We start from the raw sequence: 17,305 nt of genomic DNA, 5'->3' as shown, positions 1-17,305 counted from the left end.
TGGATTAGTTCTTGAGGGCATTACTAGGATGCAGACCAATTGGGAATTGTGCGATTAGAGTGAGAGTAGAGTGGTTTAGCACGATTATTTCATTTTCATCATCTCAACGGAGACTCTCTGATCCCATCTGCTATCCTCGTCCACGAGACCACATAGCTAAGCGGTGAGACGCGGCAGAATTATCATCGGCTGGCTGATTCGGAGCTTCGCGCGACAAATTCCCGTCGCTGAACGCTAGCAAATCCAGACAACACTCGTAGCCATTGCGCCTTCAACAACTCTCTCGCGATGAGCCTGACAGCAAGGAGCTGGCGTGCCGCTCTGCGGCATGCCGACCGCCGCGCCCTCTCAAGCAGCGCCGTTTCCCAGCGTCACAGTACGTCGCGCAACCTACACAACTTCGGAAGCTTTTGACATCTTCCTACCTTTGCAATTTTTCCGCCCACTCCAATGCCCGCTGCTTCCATTGAAGACTAGAAAAGAACAGTTCAGCTAACCAGACCTTGCAATGTTACAAAATAGCCCTCCCGACCTTCGAGCCGTCATCCAGCCCAGAGCTCGACGTGCTGCTCGAGCGGGCACGGCGGCACATCATGGTGCCGGCGCACCTCAACTCGGAGCAGCAGAAGCTAGTGTACAAGGACAAGCACCGGGCGCGGCTGTCGGCGGATGCGCCGGAGCCGGTGTGGAGCACCGTGGCGGGCGTCGACGTGACCCTCGAGCACATTGACCGCGTGCGCGACATACCGCCGCGGGCGTACGTCTTCTCCGAGGCACTGCGCCTCGCCGAGACGCCCGAGGACTGGGAGAACGTGGGCCGCCTGGTCGAAGGGCTGGCGGACGCCGGCATGCCCATGAAGCCGCAGTGGGCGCAGAAGCTGGTGCGCGTGGCGGGACACAAGGGCGCGATGCACGTCGTGTTGAGGGCGCTGCAGCGCGCGCCGCGGACGGGCTTGCGGCTCCAGACTAGGGGCGTCGTGTCGCGGGTCATGTGGGAGGTGCGCGCCGTCGCGGCGGACAGTGGGTGGGGCGAGCAGGAGACTGATCGGGCGCTGCGGTGGGCGGAGCAGGTGGTGGAGCTGATGGAGTCGGCGGAGCATTGCGGCGGCCCCGACAAGCGGGTGCCGAAGCTGGGCGACCTGCGCACGCTGCCGTTCGTCATTGCGACCCCGTTGGAGCTCGCGGCTGCGCAGGTGCTGAGGTACAAGGACGGTGTTGACGAGGATGGCGTGGTGGAGGCGTATGCGAAGGGGTTGTGCTTCAATTTGAAGAACTTTGGCTTGCAGGTACGGGGTTCTTCTCCTTCATCCCCCTTCGCTTCATCATCACCCTACTGCTCCTCTCGTGTGCTTTTGATACTGACATCTTGCATAGGAAGCCAATGGCCAACCAGGAGACCCCACCACCAAGGAGGCATCCAAGCAACCCAACCGCTACACGCTTTTTGCTGAAGCCACCGAGAAACTGCGACGCTTGGTGCCCGTGTGGCACGCCCTGACGCTTGCCCAACGCGTACTCAAGCCCAAGGACCGCATGCCGCTTAACGATGTTGAGACATATAAGCAGCTGGAAAAGCTACAAAAGCAGATTGAGGCCACGATCAAGGTCATGAAGGCGCAGCTGCCACCCAAAACGTCTATCGAGAAGCACGGTGACTATAAGAGGTGGATTCAGGTGCGGAACGAGAAGCTGTAATGCGTATTCCCCTTGTCTAGTGGAGTTAATGTAAAAGTACATATGAAATAGAGGGATATCCTCTTTTACTGCTCTATACTATTGGTAGCCGGAGCGTATCCCTCTAGAGTCTTAGTCTCTTGAAATGCTACATCTACCGAAGTATTAATAAGTCTAGGAGGATGTAAATGTGTTACAACATGACAGGGTACCTGGTCATCTCACAATCGCAAAGCCCGAAGGGTGAGATGTTGTCAATCGTCGTCGGGTGCCACAGGCGCGTGAACCAGCAATTGGGAAAACCCTCATTGATAAAAGCTGTCTAAGAATTGCATGCCAAGACAACCTTCCTCACCCGCTTCCGCCCGGAGCGGAGCGGGAATGATCGGGACGAAAGCCCGGGCGGACCCTGTCAGCGCGGCGCGTCACCGAGCCCCAAAAGTTCTCCGGCTTCGCCGCTGCCGCAACAATAATTGCAAGCTTCCCCGTCGTCGCGCGCTTCGCATCTACAATCACCACCACCTCCCCTGTCCACCGACCGCCCCACTGCGACAATGAGCTTTCCAGGCATGATGCCGGGCGGTAGCCCCATGGGCGCCAGTATGCCTGGTCAGAACCCCCAGGGCATGAGCGAGCAAGAGCAGGCCATGGTCAAGGCTGTGCGTATACACTTTCCCCTCTTCCTCCCCTACAAACGTAATCTATATGCCTTTGCTGTACACTACAGTCTGTTGCGCCTCTTCGCGCGACTCTGCAATTGCCAAAAATCATTGCTGACATGCGCTTTCTCCACTTTCTCCAGATGCAAGCAGGCATGGAGTCCTGCGCGACCAAGCTCGTCATGTCCGGCGTCGCGGGCGCCGGTATGGGTGCCGTCTTCGGCCTCTTCATGTCCAGCGTACGTTCCTCCCGTCCTCACTTTTCGACTCCGAACCTGCCCTCCACCACCACCAACCACCTCATACGACCGCCAGCGCACCACAAAGATGAACAACAACAATAAGAAGACATCCCCCCGCTGACACCCAGGCCAACCAACCAAAACAGATGCGCTACGACACGTCCCTCACGCCGCAGGGCGCCGAGATCGCCAAGCTGCCGCTCCGCCAGCAGCTGCGCACGGGGTTCAAGGAAATGGGCCGCGCCTCGTACAGCTCGGGCAAGAACTTCGGCCTCATCGGCGCCGTCTTCTCGGGCACCGAGTGCGCCATCGAGGGCCTGCGCGCCAAGAACGACCTCATGAACGGCGTCGCCGCCGGCTGCATCACCGGCGGCGCCCTCGCCGCCAAAGCCGGGCCCCAGGCCACCGCCGTCGGCTGCGCCGGCTTCGCCGCCTTCTCCGCCGCCATCGACTACTACATGAAGCTGCCGCCGGATGAGACGAGGAATCCGGTCATGTAGGAGGGGGAGAGCGGTGTTTTTTTTTTTTAACGGCTTGGCAGCAGGCAGACGGTGGGGGGATACAGGACGGACGGCACCTCGCGTTTTGGGATTGAGCAGTGCGAAGGTTCTGAAATATTCGTGTGAGAATTTGCTAGAGGGATGGTATAGGACTCTTTTTTATCGTGAAAGGGAGAACAAAAAGGCGTTCCGGCAGCATTGGGAAGGCATGGCATGTTGGCGTTCATGAAAGATGGGACAAGGAAGATCATTTTATTATGAGCAAAGATGGGCTGTATTACTATGGAATGAGAATCAACACTCAATCACTTCATCATGTTGCTCTGTGCTTGATTGACCGCTACTCGACGAGGTGTCCATTGAGACGGAAGACATGACGGACGAGGAAAGTATAGCCAAGGTGTAACTCATGTCAGATGTCGTGATTTCCTTTCACGCTTCATTATGCCTTCAAAACTTCCGGATTGCCGGATACCAGACTAAGGAGCCAGACTTTTATGCTTAACATCCAGCAACCCCAGATCACTGACTCCCAAACTCCAGGCAAGCCGCGTATGATCTCGTGACCATGGCTAGGGTAAACACAAGCTCTCGATGAAGGCGAAACCCAGTCCTCAGCAGTGATTCAAGCACTCCATTTCGGGAGTGCGAGTTGAAGTGACTGCATAGTCCAACTTGGTTAAACGAGTCGCCATAGCGTAGCGCAAGGCGAAACCCCAGCTCTGCTCAGCCCCTCATCCTGTTGGCTACCCATCTCCTGAGGACAAACTCCCTGACCTTATACCGTCCCAGGTACTCCCCAATATCCTTGACCGGCCCCTCAATCGGCGGCGGCACCTCGACGTACACCAGCACCAATGTCTTCAGCACCTGGCTCTGTACGCGATTGACACAATGCAGCCACCACCACGGATTCGACTCCTTCTTCTCCTGATCCTTCCAGAACGGATCGCTGTAAGACGGAACGATGTGGACCGCAAACTCTGCGTGAGAGAAGACGGGACCGCGATTGTAGACCATGTAGTCAACGGAGAACTTGACACCGTCGCGAACAACCCAGCCGCGGCTGCGGAAATGGTGGTAGACGACGTACTTGAGGAGGAAAGGGTCATCTGGCCTGACGTGAAGGGCAGACGACGGAGGGAAGTACGAGAGCGAGCGACAGAGTTGGAACAACTGCAGAGGCTCGACCGTCTTCTTTGTACGTGCCGCCACGACTTCGAGCACGCCGAGACCGTACGTCAGGAAGAAAGCTTCCTCGAGAGAGAGTTGGAGATGCTCTTCGTTCTGGATAGGCTCGTCCAAAGCAAGTTCTTTCGATACGTTTGCAGACTTTTCAGACATGTCCGCCGACTGGGTGTCTGGACCGTTGTCCTGGACGGAAGTTCCGCCAGCCAATGTTGCGGCCTCAGAGCTTTCCGGAGCAGTGGGCTCCAAAGTAGCCTCGTCGGCCAGCTTTCCCTCCTTCCTCAATTGCTCTTCAAGAGCCTCGCGCTCCTTCCGCGCGCGCTCATTCTTCATTTCTCTTCTCTCCTGTCGCCGCTTGTTGGTGTAGTCTTCAGCCTTGACCTGGCCAGACTCGACACCGCGCCGATGCTTCTCACGATCAAGCCATGTAGGCTCGCTCCGGCTCAAGCTACCCTTCCCGAAAAAGCCCTGCTCCCACAGCGCGCGCACACTCGCAGGATCTGTAACATGGACGGATCTTGTTTCGTACGAGAGATAGGCGACGTGGCGCTTCGGTGGATGGGATGGCGGCGGGTTGAAGTATTGCGAGCAGATGAAATAGGCAATGCGCAGCAAGGACAGAGGGTTGTGAGGAACGAAGGCTGGCAGAGGATGTGTCACGACTGGAAGCGGCTGGGCATGGATCTTTGCATAGTTGGGCTTTCTCGGGCGCTGCGAAGCCGGCTTTGAATTGGCCTTGGATTCCTTATGCGATGCGCCTTTGCCATTGGCTGCTGATTCTACGTTGCCATTTTCACGCTCTGCAGCGGGCTCCGGCGGGACCACGCTTGCGGGTGAGTCGGCCATAGTGCTGGTACGAAATACTGCCAATCTTTGCAACAAATGTTAGCCATACGCTCAAACGAAATTCGACAATGTAGTTTGAATGGATTGAAGCCAATGTGATCAGATACCGTTGTAGTCTGTGAAATCGAGACCACCATCGAGAGCGACGAAAGTCAGTGTCGCTCCCATTGTGGGAATGAAATCTTGGTGTCATCATATAGAGGGCATGGGTGCAGGTGACGAAGGAAAGGCAGGTTGACTCACCAAGATGGTTGGATTACGCGAGACGACGCTGGGGGTCCATCAGGAGACGCCTGGCGACTCACGGATGCCGGCGGGTAGAGCCTCGTGGCAGAAAGGTGGATGTGGTTGCGACAGCGGTGTCGGGCTGCAAGTAGCTTACATGGTTGCAGTGGTGCGATGACTGAGATGGACGAAATTTGCGGAAAAAAACCTAAGGTTGAGGGTCCGCCGGCTAGCGTGGAGCTAAACCCGTTCGAGCCAAGACCGTCGTCTCCGTCATCGTTCCTTCCACCCTCCCGACACTTTCCCTGGAACACTTCGTTTGTCGCATTCTGTTGTACGCAAGTCACTTACAACTGCGATAGATCACAGGCTGTGTGCGAGGTAACGGCTGGAGCAACTGCAGAGGCGCGGGTGAAACGCTTGTACGGACGCCCATGTATGATTAAAGTGCTGACGAAGCGTCCGACTAAGAGCCTTTACTCTTTTATCACGTTGCATTGGCAAACAGACCAGCCTCGACATTCTTGATTCAGACTCGGCTCCTGCCTGTCCACGTCGCAAGAGCCTAGAGGCCGTACACACATATGCCATGCCTCTGATTCGACTATCCGCCCGGACAGCAGCCCGCACGGTGACCCTGCGTACGCCTACGCGGACACTGAGCACATCATCGCCGCTGTGTGCTGCCCCTTTGAGAAAGCAACACCGTGCCTGGTCGAAGCCGGGCGCCTCCACACGGCAACCCCTTGGTAGAACACCAGCCGGCCGTGTTTCTGGAATTCCTAGAAAGAGCAATCCCGAACCGACTCCAGCTCAGCCAAACCAGCCGCCAGAGCAACCCGAGAATGTACCATCAAGGGTCGAGGCGGTATCGGCTGCTCTCCGCGAGAGTGCTGCAGCTTCAGAGGGCAACCTACAAGCACCTGTGAACATTCCCGATGATCCTCACAGCGTTCTGAAGCCCGATCACCCGGCCATGTCGATATTAGCCAACTCTACCATTGTCGTCCAAAGACAGTTGGAAATGATGAACGTTCTCTTGGGCTTCGAGCAAGCTAACAGATACGTCATCATGGATGGCCAAGGCAACCATATTGGATATTTGGCTGAGCAAGAGAACGGGTTGGGAAGTTCAATGGCAAGGCAAATGTTCAAGACGCACAGAAGCTTCACAACACACGTATTTGACAAACATGAGCGGGAAGTCCTAAGAGTAAGCATTGCATACACCTACCCATCATAATTACTGGACTGACATGTCTAGTTCCACCGACCTTTCAGTTATATCAACTCGAAAATCCGCATCTACGACTGCATAAACGGCACTGACCAGGAATATGCCTCGTCTGACGCCCTAAATGGCACAAGTGTCACGTCAATCGATTCTCAGACTTCCTCACAAATATCTCAACTCCCCCTCTCCGCCATGCGTGTCATCGGCGAAGCCCAACAACAATGGGCGCCCCTCCGCCGCAAATACAATCTCTTCCTCGCCCGCGACCCTTCCACTCTCCACCCTCTCGACTCGAACACTCCGCAAATCACTTCTGGGGACCTCCCCTTATCCTCATCCACAGCTCTTCAACCAGTCTCGCCGTCTCCCGGCTCCGCCACCGCCCCAGACCACCAATCCTTTCTCCAATTCGCCTACGTCAACGAGCCCTGGCTCTCCTGGGACTTCACCCTGCGGTCAGACAGCGACCAGCTCCTCGGCAGCGTGAACCGCAACTTTGGCGGCTTGGCGCGCGAAGTCTTCACCGACACGGGTGTCTATGCGCTGCGCATGGATGCCGCCGCGCTGGCACATCAAGAACCCCAGAATCTGATTTCGGACACCACCACCACCACCACCACCACCACCACGGCTCAGCAACAGCAGAACCAAGGTGATGCAGAGAAGGGGATGACGGAGCAGCAGCAGCAGCAGCCCGGAATGACGCTCGACCAGCGCGCCGTCATGCTCGCCACCGCCGTCTCCATCGACTTCGACTACTTCTCGCGGCACTCGGGCGCCGGCGGCGGCTTCTTCGGCATGCCCATCCCCATCTGGTTCCCCGGCGGAGGAGGAGGCGCTGCCGCAGAGGGCGCTGCCGCAGAGGGCGCTGCCGCTGGCGGCGCTGCCGAGGGTGCCGTCACGACGACTACGGCGGCGGGAGAAGAAGGGGTGGGTGCGGCGGCTGCGGGCGCGGGCACCATGGTGGGGTACGAGGCGATGCAGCGGAGCAGAGCGGGCGCCGCGGACGACGCCAGCCCGGTCGCTGGCAATAATGAGCCGTGGGCGGGTGGAGCGCAGCCGCCCGGGCATGGTGGCGGCGGTGGTGGCGGTCAGCAGCAGGGTGGCGAGGTCTGGGGGGAGCAGGACCCGTGGAGTGGTTGGGGCAAGGGGGATGGTGGTGGACCACCGACGAGTGGGGGGAGTAGCGGCGGCGGCGGCGGTGATGGTGGAGGCGATGGGTTCGATTGGACTGACTTGTTTTGAAGAGGGCTCTTCTTCTCTGACGGCCCGGGGATTTTCGGCAATTCTTTTTATTGGAGTAGTAGCACGCAGACACTCTCCTCTCTCAAAACTTGTAGATGTGACTCAGAACTAATAGTTGAGATTGCACTCACCAGGTGACAAGTCTAAAGTTACCTCTTTTGAGAATCTGATTACAGATGACTGGAGTTTTCGAGCACCCTCAAGCCACCTCTTCGGGTTTTCAGCCTTCATAAGTATGTACCAGGGAGCAGGAGTCTAAGTATTATCTACAGACAAGGAATGAGCACTTTTTTAAGGACTATTTCCAAGACCGGCAAAGGAGGCCAAGGACTGGTGCGTGTATACTTCCGTAATACCCAAACCTACCGTCGAACGCCAGACCCGCTCCCTAAGCAGTAACAGTAGTAGTAGCCCAAGTAAGCACATGCCTTTAACTCCGTAGAGCCGAGGGGCAGAAAGCTCCACTCATGCATTCCTCCTCTCCTACTTCTCTCTCTCTCTCTCTCTCTCTCCCTGCGTCCATGTCTCACAGGCCCAACAACTTCCTGACGTTGTCCTTGACGATCTTCTCGTAATCCGCCCGCTTCTCCCTCCACATGCGCGCGGCGTCGACGTTGGCGGGGCTCTCGTCGTTGGGCTCGGCCAGCATGCTCATGACGGAGATGAGAATCTTCTCGACGCTCTGGATGGGGCTCCACCGCTCGGACGCGTGCTCGTAGTGGTTGGGGTCGTCGCCGGGCGGGTGCAGGATGGAGATGCAGACGGTGCCGTTGGGGTAGACTGGGGGAGAGAGAGGAAGTAAGCAAGCAGGCAAGCAAGCGAAACCTCCAATGGACCTCGAACAAGCCCCAGAGAGAGAGAGAGAGAGACAGGAAAAACAAAAAACAAAACGTACCGTTCGGATGCCACATGTCGCACAGGAAGCGCATCGTCGGCGGGGCGAGCGGGTAGTCCTTTGGGAACTTGAGCTCGGCGGGGAACAGGCCGCCGTCGAAGGGCGTGCCCTCGGGCCCCTGGATCAGCGCCTCCCACACGAACATGTCGTCCTCGTTGACCGGCCCCGCCGTGATGCCCTCGGGCGGGTCCGACGACAGCGCCTTGTACTCGTGGAACAGCCGCTTCGACGCGACGGAGGGCGTGGAGCTGGCCATCTTTGGATCCTTTTTCTGCTTCTTCTTCTTCTTCTTCTTCTCTTGTCTTCTTCTTCCGTGTCTTGTCCTGTTGTACTTTTTCTGTTTTCCCTCGTTCCTCTTTTTTTATTTTTCGGGGGAGCGCTTGCGGGGGGTTAAGAGGGGTTTCGCGGGTTTGGCGTTGGACGATAGTTGGTGGTAAGTGGTGGTGGCTCGAAGGGGTGAAGGGATAGGTAGTGGTGGAAACGGTCGGAATCGGAGGTTTGGAACGGAAAGAGGTTGGGCGGAAGTTTGGTTGGGGGGGCGGTTGGTTCGGTGGTGAGAGTGTCGTGTCGTTGCGGAGCGATAGCGCGGGGGCGGCGCGCGTCGTCATCCGGCGTTGACACAGAGGTAAAATGACGGGTGCGGGGGCAGCCCCACTGAACAATGAATTGATTTACCATACACACGTAGAGGATTTGGGTTTCCGACAAAGCAAGAGGTGAAAAGAAAAGCACTCTCTTTGATGTCTCTCGAATCGTGGATATACCTGTATACATGCTTCCTGTTTTACATGACCATTACCCAACCCGAAGAAGTCTACTGAGCAAGACCCGTTCTTTATGGTCATACCGTCTGCTCAAGCTAGTCCCTAGTTCGCCCAAAAGAACATGCCCTTGCCCCAGCGCGCGCTTATTTCTTGACCTTCCTACCACGCATGCTCCTCTTCTCGGCAATCTTCGCCTGCCTCGCCGTCGCCTTCCGCCACGCCTTGAACCGATCGCCGGGCACGAACTTGCTGACCTTGTCCGCCACGCCCGCGCGCTCCGCAATCCGGCCAATCTCCCAGTTCGCCTCGCGGTACATGTACCCGGGCCGCAGGGTCAGGTTCTTCTCCGGAATGTTCTTCTTCTTCTTCGCCGGCACCTGCTTCACATCCACCCCATTCTTGTGCACCCGATGCGTCAGATCCCCGCTCCTCTCTCCTTCCACCGACGACAGCGCATCGGTAGCGTCAGCCCTTGGCACGGCCATCATGCCCAGTCTCCGGCGGCGCGCGGCGTGCGGCGGCGACGGCAGCGTCTGCGTGCGCTCGAAGACCACGCCGATGTAGCGACGCTTCGGATGCTTGGCCGGGTCGCGGTAGTACTTTACGTAGCCTGACGCCGTCGCGTGGATTGTGTGGTCCCGGCCCATGGCGCAATTCTCGCCCGGGAACCAGAGCGAGCCGCGCTGGCGGAAGATGATGTTGCCTGGGACGACGTATTGTTCTGTTTATGTCAAGCAGACGGGGCGACTTCGTTAGCACATAGTTTCAGGCATGCAAGCATGCAATGGCGGGAGAGATGAGGGCGTCTTTGAGCGTGGATTGGAGGTTCAATGTTGTTGGGCGAGAGCTCTTATGAGGTAGGTCGTGGTTGCGGACACTCAGGACGCGGGTATACGCACCTCCGGTCTTCTTCGCTCCCAATCTTTTTCCTGCGCCATTCTTGGGGCCGTTGGCGCGACCTTGGGCCTGATGCGTGGCGTGACGGACGAAAGTCAGATTTGGGGACGGCGACGAGGCAGCGAGCGAGGCACGGAGGACATCGAGGACGTTCAGCGAGGCAGCGGGCGAAGTGGAGGCGTGCGCCGTGCGTGACGACGCAGCCAAGGCAGCCCGGAGGGGCGCTTGGGCGCGCGGGAGGAGCATTGGAGGGTTGGCGGCAGACGGGGGTGGGGGTGGTCGTGGTGTTGTCGACACTGCTGCACCACCGCCGAGAGTCCGCACCGCTCGGGAAAGTTTCAAGGCGCGGGCTTGGCGTTTGCGTCCTGGTTCCTCAGGCCACGACTCACGTCACGTGCTCCCGCGTCCCACAACGCCAGCCAACGGCTTCGGCAGTCCGGGACGGGGAGCCTCAGTTCGGCTGGGTGCTCCCGCTGGGACCTGCTGACGCTGACTGCAGGAAAGGCTAAATTGCTCAACAGTTTCCCCTGTCGCCTCCAGCCGCATGTGATTACCACAACACTGACAAATGCAGATTGCAAAATTCAAAGACAGGCATTAATTCATTTTCATGCAAAACTTGTCAAAGCTATGTCATCGGCGACAAGCAAACGCCATCATAGGCAGTCGTAAATCTTGAACAAAACAAGACGCCAAAACTCCACCGCTTGGGGGCATCTTCCCTATACATCGCTGCGTCCGGCAGGACCGGGCTCTTTCTGCTACATGAATGTGCTTGCAACCAGGACCCCTCCTATGGGTCTGGCGGCTCGAAGAGCAATGAAGCAGAATGATACAAAAAAGCATTACAATCTGCAGGCCAACCGGAAAGCTGCTTTCGAGTATCCTTAATGGTAGAATCCTTATTGTGTTGACATTATGTAGGAATCATCAACAGACAGGAGTGGCGGTCGGCCGAGCGAGGCCTCTGGTGAACAGCGTCAGAGTCGGACGGATGGACCAAATCGTCGAAACACGACCTGAGACGAGAGGCTTTCAAGACGGTCAAGTGAGGAGCGGAGCAGAAAGTCCGAGAGAGAGAGAGGGAGTGAGAGGCCGGATAAAGCTGCCCAGTGGTGATGACCCGCATCGTCGGCATGGATGAAGGAGGTGCTTCAAGAAAGCAGTATTCAACATCCTTGGACTGCACGGAATTCGTGGTGAATCAGAGACAGAGGAACTGATCATCTGCATTAAGAGTCGGTCTTTCTCCGAAGTAGAGCCATCTTCAGTTGCAGGTAGGCCATGACGGCGGGATCGGATGCGGATGACTGTTGGCGCTGAGCGTGGGCCTGGATGGAGCGACCGGGAACAGACAGGTTCCAGGATTCGATGGAGGAAGCGTGTCTCGGCTCCAGGTAGGGATGGGACCTCGACGTCTTCCTGGACTCGGATCTGCGAGGCAAGGTCTGGATAGGCGCAGAAGGGGTGGTCATGGTGCGAGCAAGGTTACGAGGGCCAGGTGGGATTTCGGGTACGCGCAGGCGATGTATAAACCGGCGAGGGCGAGGAGGGAGACAAAGAGCTTAATATGGACGGGTATGCCGGGTGGACGTTTGCATTCCAGATGGATCACGGCATCGCAGAGCTAGGCCCGAGATTAAGTGGGCAACAGGCTTGGATCGGAGCAGCATTCAGGCAGGATGGATGCTCGGGCCAATGAGGAGGCGCCTGGGGCCAGGGAGGGAGCGGGCGTGTCTGGCGGAGTGACAAATACGCAGCACGGACATGCTGAAACGAATCGGGGTCGAAAACAGTCGGTCAGGCGTTTGGGGAGCTTGGGGGCCGAGTGCGGGCTGAGTCGGGGCTAGGTGGTGGTGGTGAGGTGGTGATTTGGAATAATGGGCGCGACAAATGTCGCAGGGTAAGCGAGCTCGGGCCCGCGTCCTTGGATCCCCCGCAGTCGTAGCGCCAGCGGCCTCGCTGACTGCGCCGCCCAACAGACGGCCCGACCTCAGCGCTCTTCCAGGCTTCCAGCTGCTCCAAACCTCTGCCGGCGCCTGCCTTGCCGACTGCCGTTTGTTTGCGTGAAGACCGCTGAGCAACCACCGTGCCCAGTCGGCTGATCGCTGGCACGGCCCCCGAGCACGCTCCACCCGCTGTGCACATCCCGAGCTTTGGACGCGCATGAACACCCTCTCCTTCCCGTCTCTCATCAAGCCATCTGCAGCACGCCGGTGACGGCAACAGCCCAGTGGCGGCACGTGGCGGGCAGGATGGCGTCTCGAACCCGTGTCTCGCGAGAACAGAGCGAGAGAACAAAAGGAAGAGACGGAGACTGATACCGGGCCCAGCGCCTAGGATTGGTCCGCAGTAGCTCCTCGCCGCCATGGTCTCTGCTATCTGTCATCTCACGAATCCTAGCAACGCCCTACCGCGGAGGTAGCACCGTGGCGTCCGCAGAAGGATCCGCCTGTGAAGCTGGCACCTGGGCATTCTGCCCCCAGCTTCTCCACCACCACCTCGGGCCCCGTGAACTTCGCCGTCCGCCAAGTGCGAATCCGAAGCCGCTCCAGCCAACAACCGTCGTAAACAACGCGGGACCTGCGTGCAGATCGTGAAACGGCAGAAGCGCCATCCAGGCGGCCACGCGCATGCGGCGTCGCCGCCATTCCATCATGCTCTTTTCCATTTCTGTTCCCACTTTCGCCATCGGTTCACCCCTTGGTTCCCTTTCCATGTGCCGTACATGCTTGATTTCAAATCCCTGAAAAAGAATCTTGTCAGCCACGCAGTAGTAGTAGTAGTGTCCAGCAAAGAAATCACAACCACGACTGCCATCACTTTCACACAGCCTTTTCACGGCCAAGCTCTTTAGACTGAGACTGCCCCATCCATCTCTACATCAAACACTCTGCTCCTCCACGAAAGAGAAACGGGGAACGTGCCCAGGGCGTCCGGGAAAACAATGTAGCGATCAAAACACACTCCAAAGCTCACGACGGTCCCAACCTCGAATGACGTAATACTCAGCTCTAACCACTGGCTGAAAACTTACTAGCTCATTCACCCCCATCTGCGATCGATCTGGCCTAGCCAGTCATCGGCCGATGTCTTCTTGACAGATCCAGGTACCAGGCACCGCAGTGTCCACTTACAATGCACCCCGATGGAATAAGGCACAGTAGGTGACGATGGAAACCGATCCCACCGGGATCTTTTGTGGGCAGTTGAACCAAGTGTGCCGGCGTAGATGTGGTATCAAACCACTGTTCCTCATGAGTAGCTGAAGCAGATATCCGGATGAAGATGCGAGCACTGAAACTATACAAATCCGTCCAGGTCCAGGGTTCCACTACCCATGTGGGATAGATGTAGGTTTGTCCCCCGGCTGTGAGCGGGGTCGGGGCTCTCGTGCGTCACGCGCGGCAACGTGTCTACTACCGTACTGTCATGCTTTGGAGTACCGTGCTTTGCATTGCTCGTGATACCTGCCTGTCTCCGAGTCAACAAGGAACACGACATCTACATCTTGAAGTAAATCGATAGGGAAGAAAAAAGGATTCTACGCTAGCTACATAGGACAAATAGACAAAGCCAAAGAAAAAATAAGTCTCCCCAATGCACCAACGTTGGTCGAATAGTCGTAAGCAAACGTCAGATCGTTAGGCATTGGAAAAAAAAAAAAAAAAGACTGACTGTTCTAGCTGCATGATGTCTACGCCGGTAAGATTCCGATCCTCCCTTTTGCAACCTTCTTGCTACGACACAGTACCACAGATCCTCATGGTCTCTGGCTTACTCCAGCGATACAAATGCGCCTCACCATTTTCGCCCTCTCCTTACCAACTTGCTCTTTGTCAGACCGAAACTTACGAGCCAGGTAACTAATGAGAAACAAAACGCAAAGAATAAACTGCAGTGCTCCGACTTGCGTGCGCGCGTGCGATTTTCCTGCTTCTATTGTCTCAAAGGGCTGCAGCAGAAATAGAAGGAAAAAATAAAAAAGAGCAAGAAAAAGAGGAAAGGGAGAAAAAGCAAACCAAAAGTGACAACTCAAAGTCCACAGTCTCCACAAAGATCCCTCCAAGCCAAAACGACTCCATTTCAACGTCAGTTGACAGGGGTGCGTGATTGACAGGTGTGACAAACGAAAGAAAGCCTGCCGACAAACAAGCAAAAAGCGGCGAGATGAAATGAGAAATACCTATCCGTAAAGATTGCGACATATACAGCTTGTGGAAAGAAAAAAAAAAGATACCCACCTTCAGACTGTAGAGCAAAAGAGAGCATGACGAAACTGACCAGGCCAGGCCACCACCGATATCGCGATCACGAATCCCAAATAGGACCATAAGCCGGCACTCCCCTGCTCTCCATCTCAAACACCACCATGTCCACGACCTTCTTGTTGGAAACGATGCACACCGCCTCCGCGCCAGCCTCGCGATACGCCGTGTACGCGAGCTTCACGATGTCGGGTCTGCCCGTCTTGTCCGTGTCGATGATGCGGGCGTGGGGATCGGCCGCGGTGACCATGTCCAGCACGGCGGGGCCGTACGTGCTGAGGGGGTTCTTGGTGCTCCAGATGACGCGCACGTCGTGGCCGGGGCGCCCGACGAAGAAGCCGAGGCAGGGTCCGATGCCGCTGCCCGTGGCGATGAGCACGACCGGGCTGAAGAGCCGCGTGACGGCCGCCATGCCCTGGTTGGGCCCGGAGCGGACGTACAGAGACCTCGGCGGCGTCGAGATCACGCGCCGCGTCCAGTCGCCCGCGGACGAGATGACGACCGAGAAGCCAGGCTTGCCGTCCTGTCGTGGGATCGTCGCGAAGGAGTGGTTCTCCACCAGCGGCCGGTCCGCGATGCGGATCGCCGAGCAGAGCGCGGGTCGGCCGAAGGCGAAGTGGATGCGGATCGCGTGGTTGGACAAGCTGTCGACCTCGATGGGATACTTGCGGAGACGTGCCCAGGGGTAGATGACGAATAGGGTGGCCGTGGTGAGGAACCAAAACGCGGACGAGGTGATGAGCACGATTCCGGGGGCCTTGTTCATCATTCGGCCTCCGAGGATGGCCGAGGAGATGAGCTGCGCCCAGAAGATGCCTAGGACGGTCCAGCCGGCGAAGCGGTGCATGCCTTCGAAGTGATTGTGGTACTTTTGGCGCAAATTTGGCAGGGCCAGGATGATGATTCCCACGAAGAGCGAGAGCAGAATGGAGGACAGGATCACGAATACCGGGGAAGGCTGCCGTCCGCTGGTGTACTCTCGAATGGCGACACCCGTGTAGATGGCGTACCACGCCGCCGAGGCGGTAGTACAGCCGCTGTGGAAGCCACCGTAACTGTAAATCATGGCACAGGAACGGCGTAACCAGAGCGGCGTCCAATGAGGTGTTGCGATAAACGTCGAGAAGAGTATGTTTATGACGTGTTCGTTGCGAACGGCAATGCCAACCATGACATTGACAGCAACGGCGCTTGCAACTGAGTCGGAAGCAAGTTTGCCGGAGTCGTAAACGCTGTCGCCAAAACCGGCAAAATAGAAACCGACGACACCCCAGAGTAGGTTGAGCAAAAAAACAACGGTGTATATCTTACGGTAGACAGTGAAGAATCGCCACCTGAAGTCGCGATATAGACGCGGTCCGCGCTGCGGGGGAAGCTCGAGCAACTGAGTGGGGTCATATGCTTTTGCTGTAGGGGCCAGCGAAGAGGAGCCCGCCGAATCACGGTAAGAATGGTCCTTTTCGAGGTCTCTGTTGTCAGCGGAAGAACTATCCGCATCTTCGTCAAAAGGTTGGAAGTCCTTTGGCTCGTGCTCGAAGTCGGGGCGAACGTCGACATTCGCCAACGACCTGGCCAACGCGAGCTCCGTCAGTGGCCCGTGTGTTGAGCTTGGAGACTCATGGTGGGCCGATACATGAGCGCTTGCAGGACGTTCGCCTTCAGTGAACTTGCTGCTGAATGGCGGTGTGTCGTTGTCTTTCAATTCATTAGTTTTTCCCTTGAGCTCCCTGCCACGTCGAACTTGGCAATACAAAATTGGACTCACCAGAAGTATGTTGTCTTGACATATTCCAATTTGGAGAGCGGTTGTGATAGATGGTGATATGAACAGATGCGGGCGTAGCCTGAAAGTCGGGGACGCTACGAGGAATTGAGTAGTTCGTGTTCAAAGAGTCATCAATGTGCTCTGCAAAATGGTCCAGAGAGGCTGAGAGTGGGTGGCCTTGATTGCGACTCGAGGCTCATTGAGGTCACTTAAGAGAGTGCTTTATAGCAGCAGAGCAAGACCAAGAAGCCCCAACGTATCAAGGACCCTTGATGGTAATAGTGGGCACAGAGTGGGACATACAGCGGCGTACGAGTCAATGTGGCGCGTTGTAGAGGCGATAGCTGTGGCAATCGGGAGCTCAAGCCGGAAATAGGTATCGTGACGTGGGGGAAGGGAAGAAGTAAAGAGAGGAACCATACCCTATTTGGCATTTCGTGATCGGCAGTCTACCTCAATCAGGCTGCTGATTAGCGGGTTGCAGCGGCCCAGATATTGGAAGGTGGGCCATGGTGATTTGAGCTTCCTGGAAAAAGACGATTGTTTACAGCGCTGCCGTCCTTCCGTTTTCCACATTCCTCAGCGTGCGTAGGCGAGAGAGCGTCAAGACAATTTGTTTCCACGCGCGCACGTCCCACGCTCGTCTAATGATTTTCCTTACCTTTCCATACTGCCGGGACTTTGAGTTGGGATGCATGACTGCGATAACGTCAGTCCATGGCTTTGGCTGCTCAGAACACTGCAACCCGTCTTCACAGGACTGGAAGCAGGAGCGATCTCTCGATGGTTCGCGTGATTCCAAGTCGATCGAGGCTGGATTGAGAAGTATGACGTTTTGAGTTGAAGGCGAATGCCTATGTCATCTTGTTGACATCTGGCCTGCGCTGGCATCCAACTGGCCAA

General features: G+C 56.8%; 7 protein-coding genes across 7 annotated transcripts; 3 read left to right on the top strand and 4 right to left on the bottom strand.

Moving 5' to 3' along the window:
• Positions 1 to 593: 593 nt before the first annotated feature.
• BKCO1_3100099 (uncharacterized protein) lies at positions 594 to 1,695 on the top strand (the record flags this gene model as incomplete). Its single annotated transcript, XM_020274379.1, has 2 exons — positions 594 to 1,286; positions 1,375 to 1,695. 2 exons carry the CDS (start codon positions 594 to 596, stop codon positions 1,693 to 1,695), a joined length of 1,014 nt encoding a protein of 337 aa, XP_020129663.1.
• Positions 1,696 to 2,228: 533 nt separating this feature from the next.
• BKCO1_3100098 (mitochondrial import inner membrane translocase subunit tim22) lies at positions 2,229 to 3,075 on the top strand (the record flags this gene model as incomplete). The annotated part of the gene is made up of 3 exons (XM_020274378.1): positions 2,229 to 2,333; positions 2,402 to 2,572; positions 2,722 to 3,075. The coding sequence occupies 3 exons, from the start codon at positions 2,229 to 2,231 to the stop codon at positions 3,073 to 3,075; spliced, it is 630 nt and encodes a 209-aa protein (XP_020129662.1).
• Positions 3,076 to 3,801: 726 nt separating this feature from the next.
• On the bottom strand, positions 3,802 to 5,109 carry BKCO1_3100097 (trna-splicing endonuclease subunit; the record flags this gene model as incomplete). The annotated part of the gene is made up of 1 exon (XM_020274377.1): positions 3,802 to 5,109. The coding sequence occupies one exon, from the start codon at positions 5,107 to 5,109 to the stop codon at positions 3,802 to 3,804; it is 1,308 nt and encodes a 435-aa protein (XP_020129657.1).
• An 814-nt stretch (positions 5,110 to 5,923) lies between these two features.
• BKCO1_3100096 (scramblase family protein) lies at positions 5,924 to 7,813 on the top strand (the record flags this gene model as incomplete). Its single annotated transcript, XM_020274376.1, has 2 exons — positions 5,924 to 6,547; positions 6,599 to 7,813. 2 exons carry the CDS (start codon positions 5,924 to 5,926, stop codon positions 7,811 to 7,813), a joined length of 1,839 nt encoding a protein of 612 aa, XP_020129656.1.
• Positions 7,814 to 8,339: 526 nt separating this feature from the next.
• BKCO1_3100095 (ubiquitin-conjugating enzyme e2-18 kda) lies at positions 8,340 to 8,964 on the bottom strand (the record flags this gene model as incomplete). Its single annotated transcript, XM_020274375.1, has 2 exons — positions 8,340 to 8,593; positions 8,709 to 8,964. The coding sequence occupies 2 exons, from the start codon at positions 8,962 to 8,964 to the stop codon at positions 8,340 to 8,342; spliced, it is 510 nt and encodes a 169-aa protein (XP_020129655.1).
• A 651-nt stretch (positions 8,965 to 9,615) lies between these two features.
• On the bottom strand, positions 9,616 to 10,615 carry BKCO1_3100094 (ribosomal protein l27; the record flags this gene model as incomplete). Its single annotated transcript, XM_020274374.1, has 2 exons — positions 9,616 to 10,193; positions 10,372 to 10,615. 2 exons carry the CDS (start codon positions 10,613 to 10,615, stop codon positions 9,616 to 9,618), a joined length of 822 nt encoding a protein of 273 aa, XP_020129654.1.
• A 4,065-nt stretch (positions 10,616 to 14,680) lies between these two features.
• Positions 14,681 to 16,424, bottom strand: BKCO1_3100093 (amino acid adenylation domain-containing protein; the record flags this gene model as incomplete). Its single annotated transcript, XM_020274373.1, has 2 exons — positions 14,681 to 16,332; positions 16,403 to 16,424. 2 exons carry the CDS (start codon positions 16,422 to 16,424, stop codon positions 14,681 to 14,683), a joined length of 1,674 nt encoding a protein of 557 aa, XP_020129661.1.
• Between the last annotated feature and the right edge of the window lie 881 nt (positions 16,425 to 17,305).

Source organism: Diplodia corticola (assembly GCF_001883845.1).
Source record: "Diplodia corticola strain CBS 112549 chromosome Unknown scaffold31, whole genome shotgun sequence".
Taxonomy (NCBI): domain Eukaryota; kingdom Fungi; phylum Ascomycota; class Dothideomycetes; order Botryosphaeriales; family Botryosphaeriaceae; genus Diplodia; species Diplodia corticola.
This window is presented reverse-complemented; position numbering and strand designations above follow the sequence as displayed.